This window comes from Catharus ustulatus, chromosome 6, assembly GCF_009819885.2.
Source record: "Catharus ustulatus isolate bCatUst1 chromosome 6, bCatUst1.pri.v2, whole genome shotgun sequence".
NCBI classification, from domain to species: domain Eukaryota; kingdom Metazoa; phylum Chordata; class Aves; order Passeriformes; family Turdidae; genus Catharus; species Catharus ustulatus.
In genome coordinates this window covers 54,941,614-54,955,877 of record NC_046226.1, presented here as the reverse complement: position 1 = coordinate 54,955,877, position 14,264 = coordinate 54,941,614, and the positions used below count along the sequence as shown (strand labels likewise).

At 51.7% G+C, this 14,264-nt stretch overlaps 1 protein-coding gene across 1 annotated transcript; it reads left to right on the top strand.

Annotated features, from left to right (window-relative positions):
- Positions 1–2,638: 2,638 nt before the first annotated feature.
- LOC116997726 (mas-related G-protein coupled receptor member H-like) lies at positions 2,639–14,033 on the top strand. The gene is made up of 6 exons (XM_033062805.2): positions 2,639–2,882; positions 3,087–4,121; positions 12,785–12,791; positions 13,352–13,547; positions 13,854–13,910; positions 13,965–14,033. The coding sequence occupies exons 2-6, from the start codon at positions 3,197–3,199 to the stop codon at positions 14,031–14,033; spliced, it is 1,254 nt and encodes a 417-aa protein (XP_032918696.1). The 5' UTR covers positions 2,639–2,882; positions 3,087–3,196.
- Positions 14,034–14,264: the final 231 nt, after the last annotated feature.

The following is a 14,264-nucleotide window of genomic DNA, read 5'->3' as shown; positions in this document are numbered from 1 at the left end:
TGTTGTGTTCATGCTAAATGTTGTAATGCTGATCTCTGACCATTGTGGGAAGCTGAAGCCACAAGGAATGCACAAGCTCCGAGACGAAGGAGGAGCTGTGTCGGAGGAGTGGAAAATGTTTGAGTGTGGGGCTTGGCTTACCAGGGGTTGGCTTACCCAGAGTATAAAAGGTTGTTAGTGGTGTGGGCAGTGTGCCTGTGGCTGTGCCTCTGGCTGTGGGTGACCAGCCAGCGCTGTTCCTTTTGCCTTATTTTGTCCCTTATAGTACAGTAATTTCATGAATACAAGACGCACCAATTTGACTAAGATTTTGCTCCTAAACCGGAAATGCGGCTAATACTCAGGAGCGGCTAATATGTGAATAATTTTCTGACATTTACAACCTCAGAAGTGCCAGCCAGAGTGCTGAGCCGAGCAGCTGCAAAGTCGGCATTTTGCGATTGTTACAAATTGCTACTCTGTTGCATCGCGGGTGGAGCCTGGCTCCCTGCACGAAGCACGGGGGGGTGGGGAGAGAGGCGGGAGAGCTCCCTCCTTCCCTCCTCTGCTGCAGCCCGGGGGAGAGACGGGGGGGCCCCACACCGCCATTGCCGCGGCTCTGGGAGGCGGCGGGGGGCTCCGTCCCTGCCTGCCACCACAGGGCAGCGTCGGGCTGTGGTGACCGAGCCCAGTGGCAGCGGCGGCTGGCCCCCAGTGGCCCCGCCGAGCGGCAGCGCCGGGCTGGGCTACCTGGCCCCATCAGCAGCCCCTAGCAGGCCGAGCCTGCACAGCCTTAGCCGAGCCAGTAAACCCCGCCCTGCCGCGGTTCCGTTAGTATTTGGGAACTTTGTTGCTCGCGGGTCCTCGCTGCAAATGAAAGAGTGGCTTATATTCAGGTGCGGCTTATTTATGGACAAAAAACGAAATATTTGCCAACACCCAGAGATGCGGCTTATACTCAGTGCGGCTTGTATTTGTGAATTTACTGTAGTTTAATAAACTTTTTGAAATTTTAACAAATGTGGCATCGTTTCTCGAAACAAAGGAAAAGACTACATGCTAGGAAGGGGAAAAAATTTCAAGATCAATAACCCAGAGGCTATGGAATTCTGATCGATCCAAACTTGTGAAACCACTTCTGACTGCCCTGTGACCCCATCGAGTCTTTGGGAAACAACAGCAGGACAGGGCACAGAGAGGAGCCAGCAGGATGGGAATGGGGAGCTCCTGGTGATCTGGGCACTTTCTCCTTCATGTTACTGACCTGGGAGGATCCACTTTAGGACATGGATCCCAAAGGAGCAAGAGGTACCAGGAAGCACCGCTGATCTGCACAGACCCCCTGTGCCTGCTGCTGCCCCACAGTGAACAGGTCAGTGCAATGTTTTCCTTCCTCCCTGCCCCACCTTCCTCTCCTCCAGCAGCTGCTCTGTTCCTGCCACCCTCTCCTGGTGACCGCAGTGCCCTCCCCAGGTCCCCCCTCCTCTGCCCTGTGCTTCCCATCTTTGTCTTGACATTGAAATTGGCTGAAATAAACTTTCTAACACATTGGGAAGCATTTGAAAGCAGGAATTCTTTACCTACACAGGACACACAGAAGGATCTCTCCCTGATCTCTGTGTGCTGAGACTTTACAGCAGGGGTTTTATCCATTATAACCACACAGAGATGTTAAAAACTTTTTATCTAACACAGAAACATAATTTGCCTGGAATTTATTTCATGAGTAAGCCTCCTACTGGAAGTACTTTTATGATCCTGGAGGTTGATTCAAAGGGGTCTCTCATGGTCATATTCACTGAGTGCTGCAATATTAAAGGTGACCCAGCCTTGAACTATTCCCTTGGCCATGTGCTCTTGCTCCTTGTTACAGAACTTGCCCCAAAACCCCTGCAGGCCTCCTTATGTGTTTGTGCACTGGCTCCAGCCACCTTTATCATCCTGTGAGCACACTGGAGCTGGGCTTTCCTCCTCCCTCCTGGGTCCCAGAACCCCCTGGCCAGGAGGAGCAGAGACACTGCTGGGGTCCCAGGTGGAGCAGGGAGCAGTGGGGCTGTCAGGGGAAAACAAGCAGCCCTGGGTGGGTTCTGGGGTGTCAGAGCAGGCTGGGGGGGTCAGGAGAGGGTCAGAGGGGGCTGGAAGGGGTCTGGATGCTGGGAGAGCCAGAGGAGAGCAGAGTCTGACAGGCCACGCTCAGAGTGGGGGAGCGGCTGCTGTCTGGGAAATCTGTGGGATAGGGATGGGGATGGCGATGGGGAGAGGAGAGGGGAGGGGAGGGGAGGGGAGGGGAGGGGAGGAGGAGCAGTTGTGCACCCTTGGGCTCATGGCAGGTTTTGGCAATGATCCCAGAGCTCTTACCGGAATGGGAGTTACTTCTGAGAAGCACCCAGCTGCTTCACCCGCGCTCCCTGCATCCCTCTACTGCTGGAGGGACAATGACCCCTCAGGGAAGAAAAATTAAGAATATTAGAAACCGGTCAGGAGAGGGGAGGCAGTTGAAGAATGGGACATTCTGCAAGGGAGGAATGTTTCTCATCAGGAGAAAATGAGGACTATTTGCAAAATATTACATTTGGTGCTTTTCACAAAAGTCACTTCCTCTGTAGCTAAAAAACCCCAAGATAAATTCCGCAGAGGAAGTGAAACTATTACGTAGCCAAAGATGCAATTTCCGACTCTCCCTTAACTCCACTGAGTATTTGGGAAACAACAGCGGGACAGGGCACAGAGAGAGCCAGCAGGACGGGAATGGGAGCTCCTGGTGATCTGGGCACTTTCTCCTTCATGTTACTGACCTGGGAGGATCCACTTCAGGACATGGATCCCAAAGGAGCAAGAGGTACCAGGAAGCACCGCTGATCTGCACAGACCCCCTGTGCCTGCTGCTGCCCCACAGTGAACAGGTCAGTGCAATGTTTTCCTTCCTCCCTGCCCCACCTTCCTCTCCTCCAGCAGCTGCTCTGTTCCTGCCACCCTCTCCTGGTGACCGCAGTGCCCTCCCCAGGTGCTCCCTCCTCTGCCCTGTGCTTCCCTTCCACATCCCTCCCAACTCCCACCCTCCTCCCCTGCACATCTCACTCCTCCCCACTGAATCCTTCCCACTGCAGGGAGCTGCTGAGGAGCTGCATGGTCCATCCCTGGATTCTCCAAGAACTGACTCCCATCCACTCTGACCACAGCCAGGGATCACATCCCACTGCTTGCCCGGAGTCCATCCATGGAGGTGACCACCGTGTCCCCATCTCCTGCCTCACCCACTGAAGGGGACGATCTCTGTGACACAGATGTCACCAACGTGGCCATACACAGTGTGACACTGCTCATCTGCCTCTGTGGGCTGGCTGGGAATGCGGCTGTCCTCTGGCTCTTCAGGCTGAAAAGACGTACCTATAACATCTTTTACCAGGCTGTCACTGACTTCGTCTTCCTTCTCTTCATGGTGCCCTCCACCATCCTCTTCCTGGTGGAGGACCTGTCCTGCACTCCTATCATGCCCCTGACGTACATGAGCTTCATTTTCCTGCTGTCAGTGTACACCTCCTTCTGGGGGCTGTTCCAGCTGATGCTCAGCAGAAATATGACCAAAATATACCTCCTGTGCATACACTGCTGCAGCTGCCATCTTCCTCAGTGCCTGTGGTTGGTGGCGAAAACTGTCCACGATAAGACCTTCTCTGCTCTCTTCATTTTCTTTCCTGTGGTGTTTTCTCTGTGCTTATTAAATGAGCAGGGACTTGCAGGTCTCATCTACATGTGCGCCATCATCCTGCTCCTCTTTGCTGCCCCCATGCTCACTTCCTGCACAATCTACATCATCAGGGCCTGGCACGGCTCCAAAAAGCAACAACTCAAGCAGCGACACATTGTTGTCTGCATCATTCTGCTCTTCACTCTCCTCTTCAGCCTCTTCAATTTCCTGCAGGGGTTCGGTTACATCTCTGTGTCCACCCACGTTTTTTTCCTGCTCACCTGCATCCACAGCAGCATCAAACCCTTCATCTACTTCTTGGCAGGGAGGTGCTGGAAGAACTGCTCTGGGGGGCCCCTCCGGCTCTCCCTCCAGAGTGTCGTTGTGGAGAAGAAAGAAAACACTGCCAACAGTGATAATGCCAACACGGAGAGGAGAGGAGAGGAGAGGAGAGGAGAGGAGAGGAGAGGAGAGGAGAGGAGAGGAGAGGAGAGGAGAGGAGAGGAGAGGAGAGGAGAGGAGAGGAGAGGAGAGGAGAGGAGAGGAGAGGAGAGGAGAGGAGAGGAGAGGAGAGGAGAGGAGAGGAGAGGAGAGGAGAGGAGAGGAGAGGAGAGGAGAGGAGAGGAGAGGAGAGGAGAGGAGAGGAGAGGAGAGGAGAGGAGAGGAGAGGAGAGGAGAGGAGAGGAGAGGAGAGGAGAGGAGAGGAGAGGAGAGGAGAGGAGAGGAGAGGAGAGGAGAGGAGAGGAGAGGAGAGGAGAGGAGAGGAGAGGAGAGGAGAGGAGAGGAGAGGAGAGGAGAGGAGAGGAGAGGAGAGGAGAGGAGAGGAGAGGAGAGGAGAGGAGAGGAGAGGAGAGGAGAGGAGAGGAGAGGAGAGGAGAGGAGAGGAGAGGAGAGGAGAGGAGAGGAGAGGAGAGGAGAGGAGAGGAGAGGAGAGGAGAGGAGAGGAGAGGAGAGGAGAGGAGAGGAGAGGAGAGGAGAGGAGAGGAGAGGAGAGGAGAGGCCTGTTGATCCCTTGCACTGCTCTGCTGTAGGACCTCAGCACAGCTTTCCTTGAGTCACCTGATGAATAAATACCCACAGCATCACCCTCCCTGTGCTGGTGCACTCCTGCAGGAGAAGGGAGCAGGGGCATTGTCAGGGCAATGTGGGAGGGATGCTTTGCCATGGAGCACACTGGAGCATGGCTTTCCTCCTCCCTGCCCTGCCCACATGGCTCCAGGCAGTGCAGCTGGGCTCAGTGCTGTTCCCCAGCTCTATTCCCCATGGAATGACCCTCATTGCCTGGGCCCCAGGGAATGAACTCCATCTCCTTTGGTTGCCCAGATGAGTTTCATGGTGTTTGAGGGATCTCCTCTTTGCAAAGAATGTGACACATTAAGGCCTGGGGACACACCCAGCACAGGGTGGCAGTGATTTCCCAAATCCCTGCGGGACTGGTGCCTCTGGATGGCAGGAGAGAGGCTGGGATCACACGGAGCCTCCTTCCCCTTCCATCCAGCAGAGCCAGCCCTGCATTCCCAGTTGATGGGAAGAGACACCAGGTAGGGCTGCAGAGCTGGGCAGGGACAGCAACATTCCCTTGTACTCTCAGTGGGAATTTGTCACATTCTTAATTTCCGCAATTAAATCTTTCTGAACAAAGTTCAGGCTCAAAGGTGACTTCCAATGAACCCTTGTGCCTGCCAACCAAAAGAGCTTTCAACATGGAAATTCACATCACCTGATACTTGGACCAATTAATTGCACAGAAATTAGGGGTTATGCTGCTGTTCTGCAGAATGGGGCCACCCTCTGGTTCCCCAGCATCAGTGTCCAAGGAATCCCTTGACCCCCTCCATCCTGAACCTGGCCACCCTCAGGAGGAGCTGAACAGAGACTCTGCACAGCAGCTTCAGCCAAAATTCATCTTGAACTGATCTTTGTCATTTAATTATTACCCCTACATTAGATTTGGGTTTATGTTTTTTGTTTTGTTTCCACTGTGATTACTCTGACCTCAGAATTTGTTGAATAAACAACATCCAGGCTTCTCTCCAGAGCTTGTCCCTGTTGAACAGTGTCCAAAATGCCTCATTTCCTTATTTTATCCCATGCTAAAGATCCTGGCTTGTCTCTGAGGAGGGCAGGTGCCTTTCTCATACCAGAGCTCTTCCTAAGGTAGTGTCTGCAATTGTTGGGATGATGTTGACAGTGCCAAGATCTCCTCATTCCTCCTGGGACAGACCTGGGCAGCAGCCACATCTCTTACCCAGGGGGAAGTTTTCCCTTCTTTTCCCACTGCCTTAAATCAAGTGGAAAACCAAGGTGCCACTGCTTCTGGAAAGGGAAGGGAGAGTGAAAACCGTGGGTGTGGAATCAGGCTTTGGAGAAACATGTGAGTTAAATTATCTAAAAAGCATTTTTTAACAGAGTTGTTTATAATTAACAGATGAGTGTAACTTCCACACTTGACAGGGTTTTTTCTCTGCCTGTCCCCTGTTTTCCTGTCTACCTCTTTCTTGCAAAGCAGAAACTTTCCATGGCACAACATCTTGTCAAGGAGAGAACAACTTAGACAGGGAGTCCCTCCCAAGGCAAGTGCAGAAGGTTCATGATCCTCCAATGTACAGTAATTTCACGATTAGAAGCCACACCTGATTATAAGTCGCATCTCCGGGTGTCGGCAATGTTTAGCTCTTTGTCTATATATAAGCCGCACCGGATTATAAACCGCACTTTCATTCACAACGAGGACCCGCGTGCAACAAGGTAATGAATTAGTAACGGGATCATGGGGTTTACTGTTCGGCTCGGGGCCGGGTGCTCTCAGCCCCCTCGGGGCTGTCGATGAGGTTGGGTGGCCCAGCTCGGCGTTGCCCCGTGGTGCTGGCAGGAGCCCGCCCTCACCCGCGGCGGCGACGGGAGACAGGGACGGAGCCTGTTTACACCTCCCCCTGCCACTGCATGGCTGGCAGCACGGAGCCCCCCGCCTCCACCCGCCGCGCAACAGAGTAACCAATTTGTAACAATCGCGCAGTCACGGGTTTTACTGGCAGGTGCTCGGCTTGGCACTTCCTGGTTGGGAAATTTCAGAACTTTGTTCATATATTGGCCGCTCCTGAATGTAAGCCGCATTTCTGAGTTGGTACCAAAATTTTACTCAGAATGGTGCCGCTTGTAATCGTGAAATTACTGTACTTTTTCCACTTCAAAGCACATTCCTTGTCTCCAGTGTCACCCAGGCCACTCCCTACCTGAGTTTCCTCTTTTCCATGGAATCCTAGAATGGTTTGGGTTGGGAGGATCATTAAAGACCATCCTTCAACTCACATGACAGCCCACTGCCCCAAACTCAGTGTGCATTTTGGGGAAACATTCCAGGGGCCATCCCAAACACCTGCACACTGCCCTGCACAACAAACCTCATTGTGAAGCCTCCACAGGGTCTTCCCATGTATCAGAACCTGCTGGAGATGTATGGGATTTGCCCAGGAATTTTTCTTATCCACCTGCATGCTGTTTTTAAGGATACACACCAAGAAAATCCATTGAGAAAAGCTCTCAGCCTTGGTGACTCAGTTTTAATATTCCACAGGGTAGGGAAGCTCATTTCTGAGACAGAGAAAGCTCAGACCTGTTGAACAGGAAAGACTCAAAGCAAGGATTTCAAAGCAAGAGGTTTCCTGGGTGTCCCTTCCCATGGCAGAAGGGTTGGAATGTGATGATCTCTAAGATTCCTTCCAACCCAAACCATCCCATGATGATTCCTCATGTCATCCAGAATCCTCTCCAGGCAGGAGTTCCCCTGCTGCACACAGTGCCAGCCTGACAGAGCTCAAAGAAGTTTTGGACAATGCTGTCAGGCCCAGGGTGGGATTGTTGGGATGTCCTGTGCAGGGCCAGGAGCTGAACTCCAGGATCCTTGTGGGTCCCTTCCAACTCTGGATATTTTATGGTTAGATTTTATGATGACTCCTTTTAGCCTGGAGAAAAGGAGTCTCAGAGGTGACCTTATCACCCTCTACAACTTCCTGAAAGCTTCTACAGCTTCCTGTGCTCAGGTGGGGTTGGTCTCTTGCACCAGGCAGCACTGACAGATCCAGAGGACACAGTCTCAAGATTCACCAGGGGAAATACAGGTTGGATATTAGGAAAAAGTTTTTTACTGGAAGAATAAAAAAGTATTGAAATGCTTTTCCTGCATAGGAGGTGGTGTCACCATCCCTGGATGTATTTGAAAAAATACTGCCTGTGGCTCTTGGTGCCATTGTTTAGTTACGGCGTGGGTTGGACTTGATGATCATGGAGGTGTCTTCCAACCGAGTTATACTGGGATACTGTGACTCTGTTTCATGATGGTGATTCCACACTGCTGGCCCTATTCCCTGGCTCTGGCACATCTTCTAAAGCCCTCTGGAAGCCAACACCAACAGAGAGGGTGAATTCCTCTGCACAGCTCCCAGCCAGGAAGTCAATCAGAGGGTGGGCACTGCTGTGGCACAGGTGAGTGGGAGAGAGGTGCTGAGGGCAAAGGCAGAGAAGTCAAACGCCCTCAGCAAGAGCCAGTACCCAAAATGAGCGGTGAAGAAGGGCAAGGAGACGACAGGCAGCAGGAGCAGGGCACAGAGCTGCCGTGGGGGCTGTTTCCATGAGCAGCACAGGAGCCTGGGCAGCAGGGTGAGACCAGAACAGGACTAAACTAACATTCTAGACGATTGTTGCATCATTATCTGGGTAAACAATTCACATGATATGTGCACCATATGAAGTTCTTTGATGGTAAGCAGTGCTCCAAATCTTACAATTCTTACATTATTCTTTGTGCCACTAGGGTGCCAACCTGTGTATGTCTTTCTGCTAGGAGTCCTGGCAAAGACATAAAAATCAGTATTTTAAACACAGGGTAAAACTGATCATTAATAATTGTCTTTAGAAATGAATTTTCAGCTAGCTCGATGATGTCTGCAACATAACAAAATCAGTTCACCAAATTGAAAGGACATATTAACATAAAAAATGCTCTCAAATCAAACAAATTATAACAGTCTCTGTATTTTGTGGAGTATCTTTGTATCTTCCTCTTGGTGATGCTCAAGCTGGATAGCTGCAGCAGTGGCCTTCTCCATAAGGATTTATAGGGTTTTTAAGTTTAAGAGTGTTTCTTTGTCCAATGGCTCAATCAGAAATTTGTCTCTAGGGGTGTTGTCCACTGGGATACAGTGTCTCTTCCCCACAAGACTATGGGGGATTTTACCATGAAACATCTGGTATTATAAGATGGTTTTGAGGTCCGAGAGTTTGACTAACTGTGATCTGCAGGCTGGAGCTGTTCCCTGGAGCAGGTTCAAGAGTCCATTCAGCAGCCACTTGGATTCTGAGATGACTCTTACATTAGCACCTGTATCAGTAATTCCTAACACAACAATCTTTTTGTTCTTGAGTTCCAGTGTGCAAGCAGTTTGAGGCTGGTAGTGCCTTACAGTCTCAGCAATTAGGTTGGATTTCATGTGGAGTTCACTGGCCCCCTGTTTCATCTCCACAAAGTCCTGTGCAGGTGTGTTACCAGCCTGGTTGTCTGGCAGGGTATTGATTCTTTTCTCAGCTCGGGGTTTGGATATTAACAGCTCTTTCCACTCTCCTTTACTCAGGGTGAACCCAGCTGAGGACAGCAGCACAGATGCTTTGTGTTTCAGATTACAGAGGGTTAACACATATGCAATAATTTTAGCTTGCATTTGATTGCCAAAGGAATTAAAATCCCTCCATTTATTTTTAGGTTTTTTTAATAGTATTGCATTGTTTCATCCCCTCTTGATAGGTTAGGGGATTTTCTTTAAAATCAGTTTATCCCTTCCTGTATCTTACTGGACAAACAGTTTTCCCTGAATACATTTTACCTCCCTCCCTGTAAATGCTTTTCAGAGGAGGGTGGGGGACAGAGACACCAAGCCCGTGCCAGACCCGCGCCGTGCAGCCCGGTTATCAGGGTGGGTACCAGCTGTAAAGGGAGCCCTGACCGGATTGTTAAAGAAAGGAGAACCTCTTCTCTAATCCTCAGCAGCTTTGCACAGCTCTTTTCTCGCCCCGAACACGAGAAGTTCCCATCTCAGGCCAGCTTCCCCCTCCTGTTTGTCAGTGGGAAAGCCGCGATCTTAGAAGCAATTTCCCAATCCTTTTCCTTTACTGCCCCGCCCGGATCTTTTCCCACGGCTCGGTGGAATTGTTCTAATCTGATAAACTCAAATCCTCTTCGGAGGAAGAGGGGGAAGGCAGACACACGGGCTCTTTGCTGGGTTTAGGGCACGTCGCTGCTCTGGCAGGAGCCGGGGAAGGCTCCGGTGCGGCCGCAGCTGCCCCGGGAGCCGGGATGGGGCAGAGCCAGCAGCGCTCGGGATCGGGGCTGGAGCGGGGCAAGAGCGGGATGGGCGGCACCGGGCAGGGACGGAGCGGGGTCCAGAGCCTGTGGGCACAGTGGGTCCGGCTGGAGTGGCTCTCCTCATTCCACCTCCCTTGGATGCCTTCCCACCGGCTGGATCCCTCCGTGGCCGGGGACAATGTGCTCATTGTGACACCTCTGCTGCTTCTCCTTCCCCTCGCACAGCTGCAGGGCTGAAAAACAGACACACCATAGAAACCCTGCTGTCCCCCAAATGTGGCTTTGCCCATCTTTTCCCACCCAGAGCTTCCATGTGGAGCAGCACAGGGAGAGGCAAGGCACAGGACAGATGGTAAGCAAGAACATGGGAGAATGGTTTGGCATGCCTGGCACAAAAGCCAGGGAGATACCTCCTTCCTGGCTGTGGACAGGACAGAGCTGGAGGAGGAAAACCATTGGGGAAGGAAGGAATTGCCCATGGAGATATCAGAGAGCAAATGGCTTTGGCATGGATCCAGCCTGGATTCTCAGGTGTCAGCTGATATCACTGAGCTGCTGCATTCCTTCAGCAGGACACTCATTTCAATATTCCCTCCATTTTCCCACAAGGTTTATAGCTTTTAATACCCTACATATGGGTATTCCCTGAAAAAAATATGGGATGACCACATTCCAGCCAAGGAGGAGGCACTGATTAAGTTCAAAAAGAGTCTGACCTTGTTTCCACTCACAGCCTGGAGAACTTCACCACAGTGCACTCACATCAGCTCACACACACCAGCTGCTGTCCCTGGGTCGGGATCTTCAGAGGTTCCCTGGAATGGTCACTTGGGAAAGGGGAGCAAAGCCCTCGGGGTGAGCCCGAGCAGCGTCCGGTGCGGGGTCTGTCCCAGCTCCTGCCACAACCCCTGTTCTCCGTGCTGGCTCCTGTTCTCCAGGGCTCTCACAGACAGGGAACTATTGCAGAGCCTGTGACGGGATCAGGGCTCTGCTTCTAATCTGCTCCTGACTTTCTCCAGGAAATGAGGAACAGCACAGAGCCTCAGCAATGACAGCTATGGCAAAAGCAGTTTGTCTCCATGTGAAACATCCTCTTTCATTTTAAAGGAACCCCAATCCCAAAATCTTGTCATTTGAACTGCCTGAATTTGCCCCCTCTTTTCCCTGGGGTGGATCCTTAGGATCCTGCACTACAAATATGCTGCTGAACTTTGATTTCTATTTCAAATCTAGTTTTGCCACAATTTCAGCAGTACTTTACTGTCACCATGCAGTTTTCAAGAGGGTTCATGGAATAATAAATTCTGTGTTTTTGCTGCAGTACATACACACAGCAGAGGGAAGATTTAGGATTTCAGCAATCTCATTTCTTCTGAGAAGTTGTGAATTAATGCTGCTCTCTTGGCTACAACCCTTAGAAAGTTGCAGGTTTCATCTGACTCATCTTCTACACTCCCCTGGGAGTCAGACAGCAGCCTACAGTGAATTCCAAGGAATTCCTGGAAGGCTGAGCTGACATGATTCCTACCTAGGCTGACACGCCTCAGGGATCTGGGATGCTCCTGCTGGAAATTGGCACCTGTGGTGGCCCTGGGACCAGAACTGTCACCTCTCTTCCCTGCTGACACCGCGTTTGTGTCCCCAGCTATGGAATCTCCTTGCAAGTGCAAACACTCCATGATCCATGAGCTAAAGGGGCTTCTGGAGAGTTGGAGAGGGACTTTGGACACGGTCATAGAGTGACAGGAAAAGAGGAATGGCTTCTAACTGCCAGAGGGTGGGTTCAGATTGGATATTGGGATGAAATCCTTCCCTGTGAGGGTGCTGAGGCCCTGGCACAGATTGCCCAGAGGGATGGGGTCAGGTAATATCAACCACATGTTATTCCAAGTCTGAGAAGGGGGAGGATGAGCTCTCATGAAGGGCTGGATAGAAGATCATAGCACCTCAAAATCTGTTCTCTAATAATTTCATTGCATCATTAAGGGAATTGGCAGTAATTAATGTGGCTTCTAAGTGCTGATAACCTGGCTGCAAGCAGATAATGGGTGTCCTTCTGTTGGACTGCGTGAGTCTGCTGAAGAATTACAGAAATTCTTGGCTCAGTGTTCTTGGAGTTCTTGGATTCCAGGTTCGGCTATGCTTTCTTGAGCCCAGGCAGGGTTTTGGCAATGATCCTGGAGCTCTTCCAAGAATGGGAATTGTTTCTTACAAGAAGCCGGATTCTTCAACAGCACTGCCAGCACTCCCAGCATTTCAGTGCCACCAGCAACAGCAGCATCCCTCTACTGCTGGAGGGACAATGACCCCTCAAGGAAGACAAATAAGGAATGGTGGAAATTTGCTGAGAGAGGGAAGGCAGCTGGAGAATGTCCCATTGGGAAGGGTGTTTCCAGTCAGGAGGAAATGAGGAGCCATTGAAAGAAATCTATGTGTCGAGCTACTTCCTCTGTGGCAGGAAAAAAAAAAAGAAAAATATCCGAGGATATTTTGATGAAATTCTGACGTGAAATTCAGACGTAGCCAAAAATGCAATTTCCGACTCTCCCATGATTCCACCGAGCCATGGGAAACAACACCAGGAGAGGGCAGAGAGAGAGCCAGCAGGACAGGAATGGGAGCTCCTGGTGATCTGGGCACTTTCTCCTTCATGTTACTGACCTGGGAGGAGCCGCTTTAGGACATGGATCCCAAAGGAGCAAGAGGTACCAGGAAGCACCGCTGATCTGCACAGACCCCCTGTGCCTGCTGCTGCCCCACAGTGAACAGGTCAGTGCAATGTTTTCCTTCCTCCCTGCCCCACCTTCCTCTCCTCCAGCAGCTGCTCTGTTCCTGCCACCCTCTCCTGGTGACCGCAGTGCCCTCCCCAGGTCCCCCCTCCTCTGCCCTGTGCTTCCCTTCCACATCCCTCCCAAATTATCCTCCTTCCCTGCACATCTCACTCCTCCCCACTGAATCCTTCCCACTGCAGGGAGCTGCTGAGGAGCTGCATGGTCCATCCCTGGATTCTCCAACCACTGACTCCCATCCACTCTGACCACAGCCAGGGACCACATCCCACTGCCTGCCCAGTGTCCATCCATGGAGGTGACCACCGTGTCCCCATCTCCTGCCTCACCCACTGAAGGGGACGATCTCTGTGAGACAGATGTCACCAATGTGGCCATACACAGTGTGACACTGCTCATCTGCCTCTGTGGGCTGGCTGGGAACGGGGCTGTCCTCTGGCTCCTCTTCTCCCGCCATTTGTACAGGAACAGCACCACCCGTTACATCCTCATTCTGACTTTTTTTGACTTCCTCTTCCTCCTGTTTCTGGTCCCCTCCAGTTTGCTTTTCCTGCTGGAGGATGTGTCCTGCTCTGCCATCATGCCCTTGCAATACGTGTCACTGGTTTTGCGCCTGCCTCTGGTGTCCTGCAGCCTGTGGCTGTACCTGCTGACATTCATCAACATGAAGAGGTGCAGGTCCATCCTCTGCCCACTCTGGTACTGCTGCCACCGTCCCCAGCACCTGACATGGGTGGTATGTGTTAGACTCTGGGCACTATCCATCATTGTCTTCACTTTCCTTGCAATTTTGCTGTGCCCATCCCATCTACCTGAGCACTGCTGGGTGCCTCTCATCTCAAAGTATGCCTTTGATCTCCTCCTCTGTACTCCCCTCATGCTGATTTCCAGCACAATCATCTTCATTAAAGTCAGGTCTAGCTCCCATCAGCAGCAACTCAAGAGGCTGGACATTGTTATCTGCCTCTCTGTGCTACTCACTCTGCCCTTCAGCCTCAGGAATTTACTGCAGGTGTTCAGCTATATCATTTTCTCCTCCCAGTTTTTTTTCCTGCTCACCTGCATCCACAGCAGCATCAAACCCTTCATCTACTTCTTGGTAGGGAGCTCCTGGAGGCCCTGCTCTGTGGGGTGCCTCTGGCTCTCCCTCCAGAGGATCTTTGAGGAGCCAGAAGAAAACCCTGCTGGCATCGATGATCCTGCCGTGGATGCTGCGCTCTGAGTCTGGTGATTCCTCCTGCTGCACAGCTGAGGGACATTGGGACAGTGGCTGAGGGATTCCTTGAGCCACCTGATCAATAAATATCCACAGTGTCACCCTCCCTGTGCTGGTGCATCCCCTCCCCCTTTCCAGGCTGCACTGGGATCTCAGAAATGCTCCTTAGCCATCAGCCTTGAGGAGCAGCCCCTGGGCTCAGCTCCTCTGCAGCTCATCAGAAACACCCTCTGCTCC